The sequence below is a fragment of the Astyanax mexicanus genome, chromosome 19 (genome assembly GCF_023375975.1).
Source record: "Astyanax mexicanus isolate ESR-SI-001 chromosome 19, AstMex3_surface, whole genome shotgun sequence".
NCBI lineage: Eukaryota > Metazoa > Chordata > Actinopteri > Characiformes > Acestrorhamphidae > Astyanax > Astyanax mexicanus.
The window spans coordinates 18,397,225-18,420,752 of NC_064426.1; the positions used below are offsets into that span (position 1 = coordinate 18,397,225).

General features: G+C 35.3%; 1 protein-coding gene across 3 annotated transcripts in view; it reads right to left on the minus strand.

Annotated features, from left to right (window-relative positions):
• Positions 1 to 7,926, minus strand: part of med25 (mediator complex subunit 25) — a 50,010-nt gene extending 42,084 nt beyond the window's left edge. For all 3 annotated transcript variants that reach the window (XM_022674010.2, XM_022674002.2, XM_022673999.2), the window contains exons 1-6: positions 7,740 to 7,926; positions 6,615 to 6,755; positions 6,483 to 6,528; positions 5,410 to 5,534; positions 2,989 to 3,087; positions 2,737 to 2,857 (exon numbers count right to left, since the gene is read on the minus strand). In XM_022674010.2, the coding sequence (XP_022529731.1) occupies positions 2,737 to 2,857; positions 2,989 to 3,087; positions 5,410 to 5,534; positions 6,483 to 6,528; positions 6,615 to 6,751 (528 nt within the window). In that variant the 5' untranslated portion in view covers positions 6,752 to 6,755; positions 7,740 to 7,926. The remainder of the gene's footprint in view (positions 1 to 2,736; positions 2,858 to 2,988; positions 3,088 to 5,409; positions 5,535 to 6,482; positions 6,529 to 6,614; positions 6,756 to 7,739) is intronic.
• Positions 7,927 to 23,528: the final 15,602 nt, after the last annotated feature.

Genomic DNA, 23,528 nt, shown 5'->3' on the forward strand with positions numbered 1-23,528 from the left:
AATCTATATTAAAATACTTAAATATTGATTAAATCAATTTGGGTAATAGAGCTTAGTGTTATGGTAAAAAAATATTACATCACAATATTTAAAAAACATTTTCATGAAACACAGTACCTGTCATATTTTGACATGCAGAAAAAAAGCATCAGCAGTGGCAGATTCTGCTATTTAATTTCTCTTTCATGCATAATAGCGCTCAATATTGCTAAACAAAATTCAATGAAACTCGAGCGTAAAAAATATATATTTTTAATACTTTCTGTAATGAAATGGACAGTTGAATCAGTGTTCTGACGATATCCTCAATATTCTTACTGTAAATATGTTAAGAAAATTCATTATGATGCGATAAAATATTAACATATTGTCCATATGTAATTTACATTATGTCAAAAAGTGAAAAATTATAGTTATGTGATTATCATATAATTGGATTAAGTGGATTTTAGCTACTTTTCTGAGCTGAATTACTCTCTGACACCTGATGACAGGTCATGATGTCTTTAGCTTTTTCCAAGCTTGAATTATGAAGTTTAGAATACTGGCATGTAGTAACCCAACACAGCACATTAAAATTAACTAGTTATTGTTAAGTATAAATCAATGTTTTCTTCACTTGGCACTGAAATTTGGAAATCAACGTGCTCTATTTGCCATTAAAAAAAATATTAACAATAATTGTGCAAAAACATGACATTCATATATCAATGTGTCTGTGTATATTACTGTATACAGCTGCAGAAAGCAGAGACCAGTGATTCAGCATTTGTTAACATCTCACAATTACTGTAAACTATAGTAGTACATGTCAGTGTTCATTTTGTCAATTTTTGCGTTATTTAATGTCTAAAAGTGATCTGTGCTGTCCATGATCATTAGCTAAGGTTTTCAGGTTATATTGGTCACTGACGCCTCATAAACTTTAGCCATGAGACAGTTCATTTGATATACTCTTAATTTAAGGGGTAATTAACCATGCTAATCCAGTTTACGTATAAGGGTTTACTTTCACTAGGCAACTAGGCTTACTGAACCATGCCCTGGCTTGCTTTAAGAGATGGTCGAGAGCACAGTGAACTTGGAACAGTCCACATGCAGAGTCAGCGTTATCCGTACCTGAACATAGAACAATATCATGTCAGTGATTCAACGTTCCTGTTAACAAACATAAAAAAAGGCGATGTTGTGCCAAATTCAGCACCCCCGCCAGGAAAAGCACCCCCTCTCGGGAGCTTGCACTATGTTGCTATGTATGTAACTGCGACTAGGATGACCGTGACTTTTGGTGCGCATTTCTAAGTAAGTTAAAGCGGATTATCAAGAAGACACGCTCCTGAGAGAGGGTGCTTTTTATGGCGGAGGTGTTGTATTCGGCACAACACCGGCAAGCCTGCTGAGTAGTGAGTAACGACGTAAGCATGCTCAGGCACGGATTGTTTAAACGTAGTGGGCGTGCAGGCCGGCGAGGAAGTTGGAAGGGGGCAAAACCATGCACTAGCACGATTTAACCAAACCGTGCCTAGTGTGAGTACACCTTAAGTTGGTGCTTCCTTCAGCACAAACAAGTAAAGGATTAGTAAATGTGCAGGAGAACAAGCACTTTCCGTCTTTTTCCTAACCCGCACTGATAAACTTCTCCTCTGTCTCTGTTTTGCAGAGATTGCTTGTAGTAAAGTGTTTCTTTGTTAGATTTTACTAGGTACAAAATATTGTAGAATCTGTGTAGCTGCATATGAAAATTGCCGTTTTTTTTAAGTACACCAGCTAAACAGTGCTGTTACTAAACTGGACAGGTTTCAGAAATATAGTTGTTAAATAATAAGAGTTTAGGCTACTGAAAGCCAGTAATGTTAGTGTACATCTATACTGCAGTAGAAGTTTTTAATTTCAGAAACTTGGCTTTATTAATCTCTCTATATTTATCAAAGCTTAGTTGCTTTAAACCAGGGGTGTCCAAACTTTTTTTTGTTGGGGGCCAGAAGGAGAAATATATTTGAAGTCATGGGCCACAGACTCTACAGTAAAACAAATAATGAAATATACCACTTTAAATAATACATTTTCCTGATTACTTTTATTTACACATCATTTTACTTGACTTACTATATTTATCTTTGACAGTGTTGTGTAAACTAAGATTTTTTCAAATTGATGTTTTATTTCATGATGTCTCTTAATATTAAACTCCTTAATTACAGCAGCTTTTAGACTCTTTGGCCTGTTTTTCTGCGCTACAACTGCGCCCCCTCTCCGCTTTTAGACTCTTTGGCCCGTTTTTCTGCGCTTCAACTTCACTCTCTCCGCTTTTAGACACTCTGCCCCGTTTCTGACACCTAGCGTTCAAGCTTTGAATCTCACATTATAAAAACCTGCTTAACAGCGGGCCAACTTTCATTCTATTTCTAAAATACCTTGCGGGCCGCTCCAAAAAAGGAAACGGGCCGCAAATGGCCCGCGGGCCGTAGTTTGGACACCCCTGCTTTAAACCATTTTAATATTTGCATAATTTAATTTTTTATTTTATAAACATTAGCAATAAATAATCTCAAAATAAGAACACAAATCTGAAGACTTAAGATTCAAAATCACTGTCAACATGAACACTGATACAGGTCCGATATTTAACATCTGATGTGCTGGCTGAACTTTTCATTGTTCAACTGTTCCTGTAACAGAGAGGCAGCAATAAAGGCAAGCGCAGTGGGTGGTTATCATTAGGTTTCAGTGACTCACGTCTCGTATGATCTGGACGAGGTTGTCTGTGGTGCAGCCGGTGTAACTGACGCTCTCCACAGCAGGCAGCAGATATGGAGGAGAGTTACACAGCAGCACACACACCTTATGAGTCTGACCACTGTAAAAACACAGATAGAGAAAGTAATGAGTAATGTCCCTAAGGTTTGAACAGAGAATCAACTGTAACTGCACTTTAGTGGAACCTACCAGAATCTATTAAATCTGCATTGTGTTTAAGACAAAACTCACATTTGCTCCCTCATTTTCTTAAAGTCATCAAAGAGCTGCAGAGCCACAGACAGTCCTTCAGCAATTAAACTACAGCTCTCTGCTCCACCTCCCATAAACCTGTAAAACAGAGCACAGCACAACTGAAAAAATATGTGTTTTGTTCCCATATGCAATCTTTGCACTTGGGTTCCCCCTACAGTCAAGAAGTGCAAGTGTCAAGTAATATTACAGGATTTAACACAAACATGACAAATTGGTTACGCAGTTATACACAGTTCTTAAGAGTCTCCTCCTGCATGACTCACCAATGCTTCACGAGAGTTAGCAGTGTGCCAAGTCTGGAGTCGAAGTGACCTATGGGCTATAGTCACTGTATAATCAACACATTTCTGAAGCTGTTATACTTTATGAAGGTAAAAATGTTGCTTAAGGCTAGGGCTGTGCGATATAACCAAAAATCCATATCCCGATACAGGCCACTTTATATCACGATAACAATATACAATATATAATATACAATATATGCTCTGAAAAAAATTAAGAGACCACTTCAGTTTCTGAATCAGTTTCTCTGATTTTGTTATTTATAGGTTTATGTTTGAGTAAAATGAACATTGCTGTTTTTTTCTATAAACTACAGACAACATTCCAAATACAAATATTGTCATTTAGAGCATTTATTTGCAGAAAATAAGAAATGGCTGACCTCAAATAATGCAAAGAATTCATATTCATAAAGTTTTAAGCGTTCAGAAATCAATATTTGATGGAAGAACCCTGGATTTTAATTATAGTTTTATGCATGTTGGCATGTTCTCCTCCACCAGTCTTACACACTGCTTTTGGATAAATTTATGCCACTCCTGGTGCAAAAATTCAAGCAGTTCAGTTTGGTTTGATGGATTGTCATGCATCTTCCGCTTGATTATATTCCAGAGGTTTTTAATTTGGTAAAATCAAAGAAACTCATAATTTTTAGGTGCTCTCTTACTATATATCACAATATAGCACATTTTCTATTTTTTATTTTTTTTTATAAACGAACCATATAAAAGACCTATTTCTTATTTCATATTGAATTATACTCAATTCCTTAAAGTATGCTATATTATGTTAGTATGTTATATTTTATTATATTTCTCATTGTATTAAGAAATTGTAAAAATGATTCATTAAACATAAGCTATAAAACAGTAACATACTTTTCACTTTCACTTTTCAACTGAAATACATTTTTGCACCTAACATTGAGTCAACAGCATGAGTCCAACAACCTCCTGTTCTGCACATTTTCCAGACTTTCTCTGCTTTAATTCACTGCTGCTACTTTGACAGGTTTATTAATTAGTTCATTAGTTGATCAGGTGAGCTGGGAGGAGGAAAATCACTAAGGGTGCAGAGTGGGGGGTGCAGGATCAGGATCAGTTTTAAAGGAAGACAGAAGATAATGCAGGGAATATGTGATGGGAAGCGATTTCCATCATGTGTTCAATCACACCTTAAACACTTTAAATAGCCACACTATTAGTCACTATTTGGCAAAGTCTTTAAAATGTACAAACAAAATGTAAACAAAACACTAGAATTTGGCACAATTGGGACAGACATTACGCTAACGCTTAGCAGTGATTGGTGGTTAAAACAAGCCATTTTGAACTGAACTAAGTTCCATTGTGTCTCGTTAGGAGTTAAAGAAGACCATAGACTGTGTATAGCTGGACAGAGCATCGTCTCTCAAAATGAAGCCACCACAGGTCGGGCGCCCCCTGCTGTTCGGTTTCAGAAAGCCGTGTAACCCCACCCACCCCCATAGGTTTCAATGGCAAAACAGACAACTTTCAATCACGTTTTTTTCTAATATACTGTAATTTTACCTCCTTTATTTAAATGCAGCAGCTAGTGTAACCTCTGCTTATATTGTCATATTTTTATATCCCCACAGAATTAGTTTTTTAAAACGTTATTCAGCTCAATTCAAAACAGGTGTGATTATTGTAAAAGGGCTGGTTATGGGCGGGACCAATAACAGACCGTCAGCTCCACTCCCACTCCCGCTCTGCAGCCTGTGACCGCTCTGCAGCCCTCAGGGGCGGAGTTATTTAAATGAGTAGGCTGTCTCTCCACAGTCTTTCTCCCTCCTCTGGTCTCTACTGTGCAGACTCGGGTTTCAGGATCGCCAACATGGTGGAAGATTTTGGCTTCATTTTCATTGAATGGGAACGGCGACACGGCGTCCATCTTTTTTTACAGTCTCTGAAGAAGACTAACTCGGCATTTGCAGCATTTGCAACAAAAAGTCTGTTGTATTTTGCAATGATACAGACAATAGAGTATTATATGAAGTGTAAACAACTTTTTTTTAATCAAAATATATCATCATATTATGCAGCCCTACATAATGCTGCATTAAATATGGTTTTGTAGTTAATTAGGACTTACTGAATTTTGTCAATCCACGACACAAACTCGTAGGCAGAGCTGGTAGGAGCGTGGCACTGGACATATGACTCTGGAGCACAGTCCACAGTGTTGAAGACCACCAGTCCATACTGTGTCCCACCATACTGAGGAAGAGAACATATAACATTTTAAATCTTGGTAAGAGTAAGTAAAGTGATCATTACAGAGTTCTGATTGTTCAAATTTGTACAAAACCAGCATACTAACCTAGTGTGGCAGTACAGTTAACACTTAATGCTGAAACTCTAAAATGGCAATTACCATATTTTTACTATAAGGCGCACTTAAAATCATTTAATTTTATTTACCTTTCAGTGTGTGTTATAATACAGTGCGCCTTATAAGGCGATATAAATACAGTACGTAATTTGACAATTTGTTGGGGAAAAACATTAAGGCACAACAAATATTTAAGAGAAACATTATCTATGTTAAAAAGACAACGATATGAGTTTTAGATTTTGATCACAATCTTCTTATTCAAAAAACTTAAAGCACACTTCATTAATATTCTTTGAAAATCTAATAAAAAAAAACTACAAGCAAGATAAAACAATTTAACAAATCTGGAACACATTATTATTATCTGTACTTTTTAGTACTAATAATTTTAAACTGGAGAAATATGAAAAGTGGTCCTACCATTTAGCTCTACCCAAATACTTATGAAATTTACTTACTTAATCATGCTCTAAACCACATTAGTTTTATTAACAAATTAAGACTTTAGAGATGGGCTGAGAGACAAACAATTTTAGACATATATTTACAGGGAGATGAGACAAATGACAGTCCAAGTCCACTGTTTGTTAGCAACATTAGCCTAGCATTCCTCGCTTAAAACTAAAAAAAGAACATGTTAGATACCAAACGTGTCTTGGCCAATCCCCTGCATCTGGGGTCATGGCTCAGTCATCTTGTTTATTTGACAAAGTGTACTTTTAAGTGCTTGTAGACATGCTAAATGCAATATAAACCTGCTTTTCTTCCACTAACAGCGTAATTATCACACGTAAACATACACATTAGTAAACATTTCAGATTATACTCACATCTCCTCCAAAATCTGTTTCAGCTGGTGGACCCCCATTAAAGTACCTGTTATAACAATATCAAAAGACTAGTAAAACATAATAAAAACAAATGGGAGCAATATTGGAACAAAGCTGGTCAGTAGCTCTTACTCGATGGCTGGCAGTATGTAGTTCTTCCGCAGAGATTCAAAATATGGACCGAGATTCGCTGTTCCTTCTATAACAAACACCACGTCTGAAACCTGGTTGGCACCAATTTTGGGAGCTGGGTCCATGTGGGTCACCATAGTGCTACAGAAGAAGGAAAACATCAACCTTGTTAATTATTTTCATAAACTACACACATTAGAATTATACACATTATAACCATATATTGATTTTGAATATTGATTTCTGAACTCTTAATACTTTATAAATATGAACTTATTTTCTTTGCATTATTTGAGGTCTGAAAGCTCTGCATCTTTTTTGTTATTTCAGTCAATTTTAATTTTCTGCAAATAAATGCTCTAAATGACAATTTTTTTCATCTGGAATTTGGAAGAAATGTTGTCCATAGTTTATAGAATAAACTGAAATGGTCTCTTCATTTTTTTCACAGCTGTATATATAATATTTAAGGTAGACATTTACCACTATAACCTAACAAATGTAGCTAGTACGTCGTCAAATTACTTCAATAAGACAAGTGTAAATAAATACAAAGAGGCAACATAATACTAACTAATATAATATATATATATATATATATATATATATATATATATATATATATATATATATATATTTATATATAATATATTATATTATTATAATATATAATAACTAATTTCCAATGCAAATTTACTGACTATTTTATCTAATAAACTCTCCTTAGACATGTAGTTAATTATCTAACTTAGGTTAGTTTACTGGATGAAACATACTTCTTGTTGGAATTCTCGTTCCACCTTAAATAGTGCAGCAGTTGCGTTGAAGCTCCTTAAGACTTCACGCTGCACCGCTACACTATTTAAGGTGGAACGGGAAAGTCCAGGAAAGAAAAGCGAAATTAAACCAAAACTATTCCTCGTATAAAACAGCCGGCTGTGTAACGTAATAATAATAATCAGGGTAAAACAGAAGCCCTGTTAAACGAGGTTACAGTCCATCTACCTGTATTTATAATTACACTTATACTAAACAAACCGAACAGCAGGAATGGGTTTTATTCTGGGTTTAAATTTAGTTAGCTTAGCATTGTATCATCATATCAAACCTAATACAGCAGCTTACCCCGGCTTTCACTCCACACCACACCCGAGAGGAGCGCTTTATTCAAGTGTTCAGACTGAGAACTGAATTTAATTCACACCCGGAGATTTTCCGTCTTCATCTTTATCCAGATATTCACTTAACTCGCAGAAGCGCGATGACAACAAACCTCCAGATTTACCGCTCGACTATCGACTCATCGGACTGGGTGCAACAGAAAAAGGCGGACAGGGGCGGAGAGTCGACTACCGATCCATTCACACAAAAAAATCGATGTTGAAATTATTCTTAAATTATTGTAAATACATTAATTAACTAAAACTAAAGCAGTGTGGATTATTTAATGCATATTTTGTTCTGCACATATTAATTTAAGATTTTTTGCTTTCTTAGGTAAAACAGCATTTTTAAAAACGTTTTTAACAGTTTTGTTTTAGTGTTTATAGTGCAGTAAAAATACAGTTAGTTATTGTATTTGAATTTATATTACTATATGGGAGAATATATCTATCTATCTATATATATATATATATATATATATATATATATATATATATAGATAGATAGATAGATAGATAGATAGATAGATAGATAGATAGATAGATAGATATATTCTCCCATATAGTAATATAAATTCAAATACAATAACTAACTGTATTTTAGTTATTTTAATTTTTTTAGAGTTTAAAATATAAAACATAATCTGGTTTGTTTTAGATTTTTTGTTTACGAAATAACACCACGTGTTCCGGTCGATCTTTTATTTCATTAATATTAAATCTTAATGTGGGAAAAATCGTAAAAAATAAAAATAAAAAAAAACCACGTTGAACGAAAAGAGGTGCGTTCAAACTTTTGACTGTATAAAAATCTAGATGTATATGTACTAGTGCATCACTAAAAATATAACATTTCAATAAAAATTACTTTATTTCAGTAATTCAGTTTAAATAGTAAAACTCATATATTCTCTCTGCAAATTTGAATATTATTAGGTAGTGTGGACACTGCCAAAAGTACCAATTGGTTTTATATATTATTCTAATTTTCTAAGACACTGATTTTTGGGTTTTCATTGGCTGTAAGCCATAATCATCAACGATAAAATAAATAAATGCTTAAAATATATCACTCTCTTTGTAATACATCTATATAATATATGAATTTCACATTTTGAACCGAATTACTGAAATAAAGCAACTTTCTTTATTCTAATATTTTAAGATGCACATACTTGGCCACAAAAAAAACATTTGCATAGAGCTGTGTATAAGCACTATAGTGTTCCAAAGGTTAGGAACACAATCTGTGATATAGTTATGGAGAGATCTGTGCAGTGATGTTTAACATGCTTGTTTAGGTAAATTATTGAGGTCTGTTCATATTGTTAAAAATAGGCCAGCAGTGCAATTCACTTAATGAACAGCAGGTGTCAGCAGACTGACGTTAAACCAGCGAGCAACAGACTGAGCAGAAGGTAGGTAAGACCTCAGATCTTTTCCTGTGGGTGTTAAATAAAAGAACATTCAGTGAGATTTATACCTCAACTCTGCATTGTAGATTAATACTAAAGACGAAATCAAAACAGATTGAATTATTTATTCAACCAAAAAGTGTTAAACAGCCCAGAATATGTTTTATTTTTTAGATTCTTCGAAGTAGCACGTCTTGCTTAGATAAGACAGCTTTACACATCTTGTCTTTGCACATTTCTCATTTTTATTTAGTAGTAGTTTGTCAAGAGTTGATTACTTGAATTTATTGCCTCTTAATGTGTTTGAGAGCATCAGTTGTAAAGTTGTGAAGAGGTAGAGTTGTTTACACAGTAAATAGTCCTATTTGAGTAATGTTTTAATCCATATTATGGCAAGAACTGCTCAACTAAGTAAATACTGTATTTTTCGCACCATAAGGCGCACTCAAAATCCTTTAACTTTCCCAAAAATCAACAGAATGCCTTATAATCCAGTGTGCCTTATGTGTGAATTATACTGGAGTACAGCGTTATACAGGAGTTACAGTGAAGTTTCTCCAGCACCAAGGCTGGAGCAGCATTAGCATTAGCCGCTACCCGCAACGCTAGCTCTTTTACTGTTCAGAGGTAAGTATAGCAGACTGTAGTCTACGTGTTTTTCATGTTAAAACAAACTACGTCAGACGAACCACAAGCTAATAGTACCCTGGGTTACTGGAACACTCAGACTTCCTCAGTGTAGCTCTGTCAGGTGGTGTTTTCTAGTGCTAAGTGCTGCTTACTGCATCTAGCTGTGCTAAAAAAATGGAAATCTAAGCTTACTGTAAGTAAAGAGTTTCCAGGAGAAAAATCTGTGTAGGTTAACATCCAGCACTCGTTTGACTTTAAGAGAAAATATGTTTTTTTAGGAATTACAGTTGTTACAGTACGCCCTCAGCTGTTAGACCTGCTGAATTAGAAGGGAAAAATGATAAAAACCCTGTTCCTTACTATTGTCACTTAAAATGCACCTTATAATCCGGTGCGCCTTGTGTATGAAAATAGATCAGAAAAAAGATGTTTATTGATAGTGCAACGTATAATACGGTGTGCCTTATAGTCCGTAAAATACGGTAGTAAAAAATATTCTATGAAATGAAGATCAGTCAATCCGAAACATTTCAAGAACTTTTAGTCACAAATACCATCAAAAACATTATGAGGCCATTCCACCGAATGGGTTCCATTTCTGTCCCCAGAAAATTATATATATAAATGTATATATAATATAAAATATTTATAAAATACATTGTATTATTAAGCATAGTGTCTTGTACATTTATCTAACTGCAAAAGTAATATATGTAATTTAAAACATTAATAAAAACTACATAGAACACTGATAAAATAACATTTGTCCCCACTTCCTAAATATAAACTTCACCATGAAATATAATTATTAAAATCCTTTAGACATGTATTATTTTTTGCATTGTTGTGTAAGTCCAAATACCATCTATGCTTTAAAAATATATTTTTCATTATGCGTCTATAATATTTAGGTTAAAATACACATTTTAGCTGTTTCACTCAGTCCTGTTACCATAAAACATTCCCCATCTGAAACATTTAAAACATTCTACAAGTCACATCTACAACAGGAAGTGACATCAGTTGGTTCTTCTGAAGATCAAAATTAAGTTCCCTCATTTGTTTTTCTGTATATTTGATCTTATTGTAGATATGACTGAAAAGGTTAATCTCAACATTCTGTCCTGTTGCCTAAATTAATTTTTGGATGTTTATTTTTAAAATACAAATTTTGAGAAAATCATTAGAATGTGCTCAGTGTCCCTATGCTATTAGCATAGCCACCATTTAGCTATTTAAATTTTGTTGTTTTTACTAATTCTATCCTAAAAGCTAATTCCTGTTAGTTTATTTTCTGTTACTCAAAACATATACAGTAACAGGAATGAGTACCAGTAACAGTAGTGAGTTCCAGTAACAGGAGTGATTTTTTTTTTGTCACAAATATCAATTATTTGAACATACAGTCAACCATTTCTTTAAAATAAAGACTTTCTTGAGAGAAAATCAAAGGAATTAGTAGACTTGCTTTTAAACATGCTTTTTAACTGTCACATGAGTTTTGTAATCTTCAGTTTAGAAAACTTACTTTCAAAGTAAAGCTGCCTGAGATTGACCAGTACATATTTTAAATAGTTAAATATATGTGTTATTAGATTCAGAGTTGGAAAATTAAAAAAATAATAATAATAATACAATTAATTTGGAAGAGTTACAACAAGCAAATGGCACCCATTAGGTGGAATGGCCCTATGATGAAACTGGCTCTCATCAGGACCACCCCAGGAAAGGAAGATCAAGAGTTTCCTCTATTACACAGGATAAGTTAATCAGAGTTACTAGCCCCAGAAACTGCATGTTAACAGCTAAACCCCAGATAAGAGCCACCTAAATGCTTCACAGAGTATTTTGGTTTGTTTAACATTTTTAAATTACTACATGACATTATGGGTTTCTCCATAGTCTGAATGATTTCAGTATTAATTTACAATGTAAGAAAAAAAATAAAATAAAATCAATGAATGAGAAGTGTGTCCAAACTTTGACAGGTACTGTATATATTCTTAAATAGTTACCTGCAATTATTTAATTTAAATTTCTCAGATAGCATGAAGAATCAGCACAAGCTCAGCTAAAGTATGGCAGCATCAGCTGATGGCATGTGGAAATGAGTCTAATGCAGTTTATTCTTGGTAACAGAGAGTTGGCAAGTGGCGAAGGCTGATTCCCATTCTATGCTCACCAGCTGGGGTGAGTGCACATGCGGCTGAATTTCACCATTAAAAAACTGTATTTCTTTCTTGATACATTTTTATTTATCTTTGATTCTAATACATAGTTTTTAGTTGTTGATTTTATATATTTTGCTTCATGCGATTGAACAATCACCAAAACATTTTATTATACACTGTATGTATAATAAACAAAAGGGGTATCTACTATTTTTTTTTCCTGAAATCAAGTATATTATAAAAGAGTTTAATCTGTTTATGTTGGAGTAACTGACTCTACTGTCCAGCGAAGGCTTTCTGCTAGATTAAAAAAAAAAAACTAAACTCCTAACCATTAAACTAGCTCCTAACCAGCAAAAGGCATGTTTTTTTAATAGCGAGCTGGATTTGAGCTGGATATTTTTAGCAGGGTGTTGTAAGGATTTGATTGCATTCAGTGACAAAAGCATAAGTGAGGTCAGGGTGTTGGATTATCACCACACCATTTTACCATCAATACAAAAGTGCTGGATGGGATGCCGAGTGGTCCAGCGGTCTACAGTGCTACCACTATGATCGGGAGATCGCTGGTTTGAATCCTGGTCATGCAGCTTGCCATCAGCTGCCAGAGCCCTGAGAGAGCACAAGTGGCCTTGCTCTCTCTGGGTGGGTAGATGATGCTCTTTCCCCTCATCACTTCTAGGGTGATGTTGATCAGCACAGGGCATCTGTGAACTGACTTTCTCAGAGCACGCTGTGGTGCTACTCGGCAATGCTGCATCAACACTTCACATGTGTCTGATGACATGTCTTCACCCACTTTCACCAGTGATGGTGGATGGTGGACATACAAGTGAGTAACAGCTGCATGCGCGGGACAATCGGCCTAGCTAAATTGTGGAGAAAATGAGAAAAATTTGTGCAGCAATGGGTCCAACCTAAAGTAGAAAATTAACTAATTAAATTGGTTGTCCACAGACATTTGGATATACAGTATATAATTGCAGTCCGATGAATCTCCGAAACAGCAACTTCACAAGAGAGAGAGAAAACCTCCTTAACTTTTCATGGACTCAATGTAAAAAGAGTTTATTTCAGGAAATTTTGGAGGATTTCTATTAGTCCATTCATCAGTTTGTGTTTAAATTATATAGTAAATTAAAAATCTACAAAAATAAGATACTTAACCACCTGGGACACTATAGCAACTGCTTTGCAAGAGCATAGCAACACTTACCTTATAGCAATATAATAGAAGGTAACTGTAAGATCAACTCAGTGGGATCTCATTTAACCCCTTACAGTCTAAGAGCATTATCTCGGTTTTTAGATATTTTTTTGAAATTTTGCCTTTAAAGGCACATGATACTCATATATCTTATATCAAAATATTCAGAACAGACTCAGCTGTCTTCATAATGAGGGAATAAGTGACCTTGAGGAAGTAGGAAGATATTATCTGGTCCTAAACCTCAAAAACTTGAAATCCGATTTAAAAAATCTTCGTATATCTTGTAAAAATACAAGACTTGTACACTTGTGTGGATGAACTGTTGGAGTCTTAGCTCCTCATTAGTAGTAACTATATCTAACATAATATACAAATGTGAAAGAAATGTCTAAAATTATATATTTTTTTGTAAAAATTGTTTATTGAGTAGAATGCTGCCATTTTACTTGATACAACAGCTAACGGCCATAAACGTGGACATAAACATAAAAAAAATCACTGTTCATTACTAAACATTTACTTGACTGTAAAACAGTTCATTGTCTGTTCATTAGAAAATGCTTACTTTCACATATAAAAGCTAACTAATCACCAAAACAGGAACTTTACACGCCAGAGAGAAATCCTCCTTAAATTAAATGGAATCAATGTAAAAAAATAAAAGTTTTTTTTCTGATCATTTTGGAGGATTTCTATTGGTCCATTCATCAAGTTAGTTTGACAGTTTAAGTAACAGTTTGTGTGTACAAATTATATGGTAAACTAAACATCTACAAAAATGTAGATGCTTGTTTTTCATTGGACAACAAATTATGTAGTGGAAGTCTTTATTTTAGCAGCTGCTATAAAACAGTATGCCAACCATCTGAAACACCATAGCAACTGGTTTGCAAGAGCATAGCAACACCCACCCTGTAGCAATACGGTAAAAGCCACCTGTAAGGTCAACACAGTGGGATATTGTTAATATTAATATATATTTTTAATTGTTTTAAATTTTATTTTCAGATTGGACTTTCAAAACTATGTTAAAGTAACAGTTCAATTAAAAAAAGTCAACATCAATATAAAACATTAAAATGGTAGAAGAAAAGAGTCTCCTGAAGGTTCAGACTGTTAAATCTTATTCTCCCTGCAGCTTAGCTCACTCCTTAATCACATTCAGCCAGTTACTGACACACACCAGTTTATTTTACTGGTAGAAGTTTTAATAGCAGAAATAAAACACACAGTTCTACCGCCGTGCAGCTTTCATCTCAAATGTAAAACTTCTACTGATAAACAGACTTTAAAGGAGACATATTATGCAAAACTTATTTTTTAAGTGGTTTTGTTTTTCCACTTGGTTCTCGATGTCTCGACTATATGGAGAGGAATTAGTGCCAAATTGATAAGCCAACACTACCGTGGAAAAATGTAAATGCAATCCCTATGATGCATTGCTTTCCCACACTATCATGCAGAACACGTGCCAAAATGAAATCCAAAACCACTATTACATTACATTTCACTGCGCTTTATCTCTTTATTGAAAGGCAAAACACAAGAATTTACATCTTCAAACCAAACGCTAAATTTGTGTCAGATTTGCACTTAAAATGCAATCAGCTCAACTGCGGTGTATTCCACTGTGTGGCACTGGGAATGTTCAAAAGCAAATCAGAATGCACTGGATTGCATTTCGTCTAGAAGCAGCTTGGTATTCGTGCCTATATTAAATGTAATCACTGCCCAATCAAAACCCACGACTAATATTTGGGCAGGGCTGAGAAACCAGTCATAAAAGCACTCAGTTGTACATTAAACCAGAGAAAATGTCTTTCTTGACAGGATATAAGAGGAAATAAACACTCTAGTTCTATGAATTAAAGCTGGCACAGTTACAGACGACTGCGTGCTTTACAGAGTTGAGTAGATTTTAACACAGACTCGGTTCTCACACTTGGAGCATTTTCACACAGGTCTTTTTACTCCAGGGCTTTGGTATGTTTGGTCCAGCATGAGCACTGCTTTTGAGCCCAAGAGCGATCAGTCGAAAGTACCGTTTTCTGATCGGTTGTTTGGGTTCGCTGGTGCGGACCACGGTGGGTGTGGAAGCTATCTGAGCCTGGGTCTGCGTGGATTGGTATGGGTGGGTTTGGTTAATTTTTTTACGTGATGCTCTCCCTTATTGAGTTTTATACTGAATGTTTTAACTCCTTTATTGTACTTCCTTATTGTGACACCACAATAAGAAAACTTTATAAGAAAACCACCACCCCTCACCTGTCAACCACTACCAGAACTCCATCCACTAGTTCAGTTGAAGAAATTCAATTTCAGTGTGCTGGTTGAGAACCTCAGACAGTATAAAGTAGGATTAGCCAGCAGACTTTGTCTGAGGGATGGATCTGGATTTGTGGCAAGTCTGGGTGGATTCGTGACAAGTCAACAGATGAGGGAAAAGTAATTACTTTCAAATAATGAGTTTTGTGTTTCTGCCGCGGTTAAGCATGAACTAGCTTGTTCCTTTTTTTCCATTTATTACAAGTTAACATTAACATGTGGTAAATGCTCAACCTAAACATAAGGCAGAAAAGTGACAGAACCCTTAAAAGGCTCATTCAGAAAGAGACTGAAACTGGCATTATGTGAGAGTGATTTTGTGCAAAGAACTTTTTGAAGACTCAAGAAGACCATGGTCTCAAGACCATAAACAAGCAACCTAATCTAAACAAGCAACAAGCTAGCTAACATACTAATGTTACCGGGGAGAGAATTAATATTAGCGATAAGCTAGCTAACCTTAGCTATGAGCTAGCTAACTTTAGCGACAAGCAAGCTAACCTTAAAAATCGAGCTAGCCAACACACTAATGTTACCAGGGATAGAACTAAAGCTAGAGACAAGCTAGCTTACCTTAGCAACGAGCTAGTTAACTTACTAAGGTAACCAAGGAGAGAACTAAAGCTAGCAACAAGCTAGCTAACCTTAATGATGAGAAAGAATTCTGTGAAGAAGAACAAGATTTGTAAAATGATTAATTTGTGTAAAGTTTTTAGATTAATGTGAGTTAACATTTACAGCACTAGTTGTTTTGTGTGTGTGAGAGCTCACACACCTGCCTCACGCACAGCACAAACTGTTCAGCTGCTCTCCCGTCACAGTGAAAGAGGAAGAGAGGAAGTTAGGTTAGCGTACAGAATGGTGTTTCTGGGTCTGAGGACAACCTGTTTCTTGTCCTTGTTGCTCCTCACCGTTAGAAAGTGAATAATTACTGAGTCTGGCCCCCAGGCGGTCCAGCCTGCTGTCAAACCAGAACAGCAGCGGCAGCCAACCTGCCTTTAGTCCTCTGATACTTCTTTCCGTCTAACAATAGACTGTATTCCCTAGTGTCCAGCACAGCTCAGCACAGTCTAACACAGCCCAGCACAGTCTAACACACAGCATACGAGGTTAGAGGTCATTACAGTAACCCACTCCCCAGGGAGAAAAATGTAATGTGTGATAACACAAATTAGTTTAAATAAGTCTAAGCTTAGTTTTAAGGCAGGTTTTGTTTTGGCTGCATTAATTTTATTCCGGTAAATAAGTAGTTTGGTCTGTGTGTTTGCTGTGTACTATGCTCTGCCTCACTCTACATCCAGTTTCATTATGTCTAAAGCATGAGGAGCTCCCTCTGTTGCTGCACGTTTGTTGCTATTCACTGTGTTATTGGAGCTCTTTCCATGTGTTTATCATAAAAAAAGTCACATATCACATTATCAATAAAAAATATTATTCATAATTATTCATTATGTTAATGTTAATCAATTTAAACTTATTTTCAAATGGTAAGGCTATAACATTTTTGAAAATTCTGCAAAAATCTGTTTAAAAAAAAAAAAAACAGCTTACATGAGTCAAATGAATTATATCCTATTCATTTATATCATATAAGCTATTCATTAACCCTCCCACTCACTAGGATACCCCCCACCTCTCCAAACATGCATGAGTAAAGCACAGTTACTCTGCTCTGATACATCAGCTAACAGAAGCCTGTGCTGGCTTAGAAAGAATTATTGTTGCATCACTCAATGATCAAATTAGGATTTTTTTTTTTAGTTAAAAGCAGTATATCTTAAAAATCCTATATAGGCCTCCATAGGGCAATATGAAATATGCATTAATAACAAACCATTCATGAGAAGAAACCACTATTTAAAGTCCCTGAGCATTTACTATTGTTTTCTATTTGGGGTTTGTTCAGTTTAAGAGGACACTGGGATTAAATTCATCATATAAAAGCAGAGTTTGTGTATTGTTTATGACTGTTTATGTACAAAAAGGAATTTAAACAGAATCGAAGACTATATGAGGAAGATAATGGTGACTAAGGCTCATCCTTTTTTGGGATACAGTGTGATTGCACGACTTTTTGTGCTGTATTCGCGAGTCCTTCAGTTGTTGATACTTTTAAACTACACAACTGATCGGCGACACAAGTTATGACACAAGTCACAAATTACACGATTTCTCACTGTGGAAAATCGGCAACTCTTCTGACTGTTCTCCAGAAAAAAGTTTATCACGAGAACAATCCAAAACTAAACCCACAATACCAGAGAATCTCTATAGAGGAGAATACGTTCTTGCAATGAGTCCAACATGAATGGATTCATATAAAGCAACTGAGCAAAATTTAAGTTTATAAATGCCTGATCAGTTTTATACTAAAATATGTAATTATGTCCTCAACACAGAACTTTATCAATTGTTTCATTCATGTTTTGAATTCCAGTTATAAACCTTTTAAACATGCTCTACCTATATCTCCAAGATCAGCTTGCCAACCAATCAGCCCTACAGTAGCAGAAATGCTGGTGCTTTACAGTGTAAAACTTGTTTTCTGTAGATAAACTGAAATATACAGGCACACCTTCTTTGTTTTTTTTTTTTGTAAAATACATTATTCTACTTTCTAATATTAAAGAAATACTCAGAACAAGTAGATCATAGTTATTATTTTTAATTGAAAGTTTTTGGTTTCACCCCTATTCATAGAGGACTCACTCGCGGGCTTCCTCTAGAGCAGGGGTATTTAATTAGAATTCAGTTTGGTCCAGTTAGAGAAAATTTCATCAGGCTAAGGTCCGGACCGTCACCATGTTTTATTCTGTTTACTGAAGAAGCCTACAGTAGTTCTGTCAGTGTTTTTATCAACAACTGAAAGACAAAACAAATTACACATACTAGTATATTTCACCAATATTTATTGTTTTAAATAGACCTGTCACAATAATTACATTATTAACCTACCATAAAATAAATGGAAACCCCCTTAATAATTTAACATATCGAGTCTAATAATGTGAATCTATGTTCACTTTGTTTCAAAATGCTATATTTATTCTATTAGATTTTATTTATATTAGATTTATGCCTGTCTGTCATAATAACAATTACATGAATGATGAATCGTACAATATATGGAGAAATGTTTGCTGAACTTGGCCAAAATATCAGCTTTAAAAAAAAAAACAGTAGTTTAATTTTATTTAATATTATTACTGTATCAGACTTTATTATGTTGTGGGTAAAACTGATGGGGGAAGTTGCCAATGCTTTTTGTCCCCTGGGGGTTGCCTTAGTTTTGAAGTAGGGTTGTTTTGGGAGTAAAGAGAGGTGGAGCAAAGTGGATTATTTTGTTCTCGGTTGTTTCTCTTTAATTCCTCAAAGTAACACCGCTCGGTTACATTACTGTTAATATGTTTTATAAAGGTAGTGTTTTAATTTCTTTTTCTGGTGCGCACCATCTGTATTAGCTTTTCTCGCTTTATTCTCCCACTTCTCACCGCCTGCTTCGCCTGTGTGGCTCCACACGCTCTCATCTGCACAGATCTGATTGGCAGAGGAGAGCATTTGGTGATCTTACAGCACACGCAATTGGTCTGAAATTTTACTGCGCTGTAAAGCGCGTAAACCATAAACGTTCTGCCGCTTTAAGTGAACACGGTCAGAATTAAATCCTTCTCAGTAGTTTATCGGTTTGGGTCTGGATTGGACAACGTCTGGGTCCGGACCCGGAACGCGGTACGCCAACTAGTGACCCTTGCTCTAGAGTTTCATAGTCATTTACAGGGGGACAGAAAGTGCTCAGACTCTCCATAAACAGCTCTGGTGCGTTTTGGACAGATGGTTCTCTCTTTCTGTGATCCCATTGGCTACAGGTAGCTGCTGCTTCTGACTCCTAGTCGCCAACTGAGCCAGATATTAAACATGTTGAATATTTGCCAGGTGACTGTGACTACTTTTAGTAGTTCACACTATGCGACTGAGTGAGTGGAGTTCCTGTTGGTGATCAATGTCGGCGACTGAAAAACGAGATTAACCATGAACTTCAAGTTATGTTTTCAAATAAATTAGGTTTAAATAATTAGACTTAAAACAAACTAAGTAACTAATTCAGATTGGGTTTGGTGTGGAACATTCAGGTGAAAGCGACCATCCAAATATTCCACAACCAAAAAACTCAATTGTCCAATTATGTCCAACAACACATTAAAACAATACACTATTGAAAATTTTGTAAGTTTGGAGGAGGAAAGCTGTAATGCTAACAGTCAGACTTAGCAAGTTTGGTGCCGCATCGTCAACAGACATATCAGCCAGGGTCCATAGGTATAAAACAGTTTAGCTGTGATGCTGAAAGATGCAAAGATAATAAGTAATTGATTTTTTTTTTGTTTTGTATCATACTGTATCAGATTAACAAACACATTTTAATATCAGACAAAGATAACCTGAGTAATCATGGCTAACCTTTTCCAACCCCATGAACACTGTCTTATGTATCTGTTAGAATTGTGGTTCCAATCCTGCTAAGTCTGACTGTTCCTCCTCCAAACTCAAAAAACAAACTCCTGAATTACATATATTACTTTTTCATCAAAACAAAGTGAACCCCCTATTAAAAATTCAAATTTAACCATCAAATTAAGCAGCAATGTTGGATTTTCTTTTAAAGCTTCTCTGGACTGACTGCTGCTCTGTTTTTCTCCTTTTTCTTTATCTGTCGCTAAACAGAAAAGGCTCCTTCAGTGACCTCCATCAAAATAAAACTGTCTGTTTCAGAGCCCGGAGACGAGGCAGAGGCTTTATTCACAGAAGCCTAAAACTGGTCCTGTCCAGCCTCTCTGAGGAGTTCGCTTTTGTGCAGTGGCACAGATTTGAAAATGGGGTCTTTTCCAGAGGCTTTTGCTGCACTCAGGATGAGGGCACTGTCAGGCTGCCCACATAAAAACCCTTTTAGAAATGTCTAGGCCTCTGGGGTCAGAAACAGCAGATTATATTGTAATGCAGAAACTCAGTCTGAGGACATTTTTTTCAGATTTTTAAATGTGGGTTACTGAAAAGACTTTCCTCTAAAATTAAAAGTCAATTTATAGCTTAGAAAATGTATAACTTATCAAAATCTGTTACACCTGTTATGGTTTGTAATTAGTTTTTACCTGTTTTAGCCGGTCACAGGGTTTATTAGCTATACAACTTAGGGTTTATAAGTTATATAGAGTTTTCCACATAGACACTCTGATAGACCATTGGCTTATTTTTTATATATAGAGGTAAATACAAGTAGACACTCTCACTGACCTCTAATTTTATGTTTATTTGGCCTTGTGCTAATGTTATATAGAGTTGAATACAGGTAGACACTCTCACTGAGCTCTAATTTTTATGTTTATTTGGCTTTGTGCTAATGTTATATAGAGTTTATTACAGGTAGACACTATCACTGATCACTAACTTTATGTTTATTTGGGTTTATTCTAATCTTATATAGAGTTTTACAGGTAGACACTGTCACTGAACACTGACTTTATATATGTTTATTCGGGTTTATTCTAATCTTATATAGAGTTTTACAGGTAGACACTCTCACTGAGCTCTAATTTTTATGTTTATTTGGCTTTGTGCTAATGTTATATAGAGTTTATTACAGGTAGACACTATCACTGATCACTAACTTTATGTTTATTTGGGTTTATTCTAATCTTATATAGAGTTTTACAGGTAGACACTGTCACTGAACACTGACTTTATATATGTTTATTCGGGTTTATTCTAATCTTATATAGAGTTTTACAGGTAGACACTGTCACTGAACACTGACTTTATATATGTTTATTTGGGTTTATTCTAATCTTATATAGAGTTTTACAGGTAGACACTGTCACTGAACACTGACTTTATATATGTTTATTTGGGTTTATTCTAATCTTATATAGAGTTAATTACAGGTAGACACTGACCTCTGACTTACTTTGTGTTTATTTGGGTTTATTTTAATGTTATATAGATTTAATTACAGATAGACACTCTTACTGACCACTGGATTTATGTTTATTTGGGTTTATTCTAAAGTTATATAGAGTTTATAGGCAGACCTACCAGTAAAGTACCACATCATGTGGGAGACTGGGGTTCAATTCCCAGTCTGGGTGACTATGCTGTGCTACACCAATAAAAATCATTGGGCAAGACTCCTAACACTACATTGGTCCACCTCTATATTAGGAATAACTTTGTTAGTCGCCCTGGATAAAAGTGTTAGCTAAATGCCGTAAATATAAACGTAAATGTAAGTGGTCTGTCCACTTTTATCAAGGTGTTGCAGGCCTAAAATGCAGGAATGGACAAAATATATATATATTGGGTTCATACAGTCTGCAAACAAATAAACGTCAAAGGAAATGGAGGAAACCCGGTGTTTTGTAATATTTGCATTTTCTATACTGTCCCTCTGTTGGTGTTCTGATTTGGGGTTGTAGACTGTAGGCTGTTATTTCCCTGTGCTGAGCTGGATGAAGCTGCAAGAGGCTGATTGCAGCTCACACGCAGCTCACACATGCAGCTCACACACACACAGCCTTCAAAGCACAGACATGTGAAAGTAAATCCGCTGGAAAGGAGAAAAGGAGAATGTATAAAATCGATGGCAGCATGAGGAGAAATCCAGGAACACAACAAAAGAAGCAATTTCTCTGGTTAAACGGTTTGAACAATACAGATTATACAGTACCTCAGCATGAGCAGGAGCTATGAAGACTTCTGCTCCTAAAATGCTCTAAATATCACTTTCAGGCCTGTTTCATGCTATACATTGCTGGGAGCAGCTTTTACACATACAAAAAAAAATCAGTGCTATTTTAAAATTAATACATTTTTAACACAGGGAACTTGTGTTGTGAGTGCCACATTTATGGCAAGTAGATCAATAGAAAAGACTTCTGATGAGTATTCAAAAAAATGGACAATTTCTAAGGTAGTAACTAATAATAACAGTAAATAAAATAATTATTAGACAATGGTAAAGGTAAAAAAAAAAAGAACAAGGATACAAAGTACAGGTTTTGTAAAGTTTACAGCCACAGTAAGGGGGTTGTAAATTTAGTACCAGGCTACAGTTAGAGCGGTATAGTAAAGGAGATTTTAAAGATTTGGTGCACAGTTAGGAGTGTTTGTAAAGTTATGAGTAACCTTGATGGGGGGGGGGGGGGGGGTTAAAGTTTTGGTCCACAATAAGGGATTTAGTACATTTCTGGTCCACAGTAAAGGGATTTATAGTTCTGGTCTAAAGTAAGGGGAGTTGTAAAGTTCTGAGCTAGAATAGAGGGTTGTAAAATTCTGAGCTAGAGTAAGAGGGGTTGTAAAGTTCTGATCTGGAGTAAGTTGTTTGTAAATGTTGGTCCATGATAAGGGAGTTTGTAAAGTTCTGGTCAACATTATAAGGGTTTGTGATGTTCATTCTATGTTACAGTGAGACAGTTTCTAATGGGTTGCACAGTACCAGGCCACATTAGGAGCATTTCTATAGTTTTAATCCACAGTAATAGGATTTATAAAGTATTAGGCCAGAGTAAAAGGGTTTGTAAAGTTTTAGACCAGAGTGAAATAGTTTGTTAAGTTTGTTCTGTGCTACAGAAAGAGTAAAGAAAGAGGTGAAGTGGAAAGTTTTGGGCCGCAGTAAAAGGGTTTGCGTAGGATACATATATTTTTTGTCCACAACAATAAGGTTTGTAAAGTTTTAAGTCATAGTAAGAGTGATTGTAAAGTTTTAGATCACAGTAAAAAGGGGTTATAAAGCCTAAGGTCACATTAATAGATCACAAGGAGGGACTGTAAAGCTTTAAGTCACATTAAAAGGATTGTGAAGTTTTAGGTTACAGTAAGATGGTTTGTAAAGTTTTAAGTCACTATAAGATTGTTTGTAAAGTTCTAGAACACATTAAGGAGGTTTCTAAAGTTTTTTGGCAAGGGTAAGAGGGTTAAAGTTGTAGTCCACAGTAAAAGGGTTTGTAAAG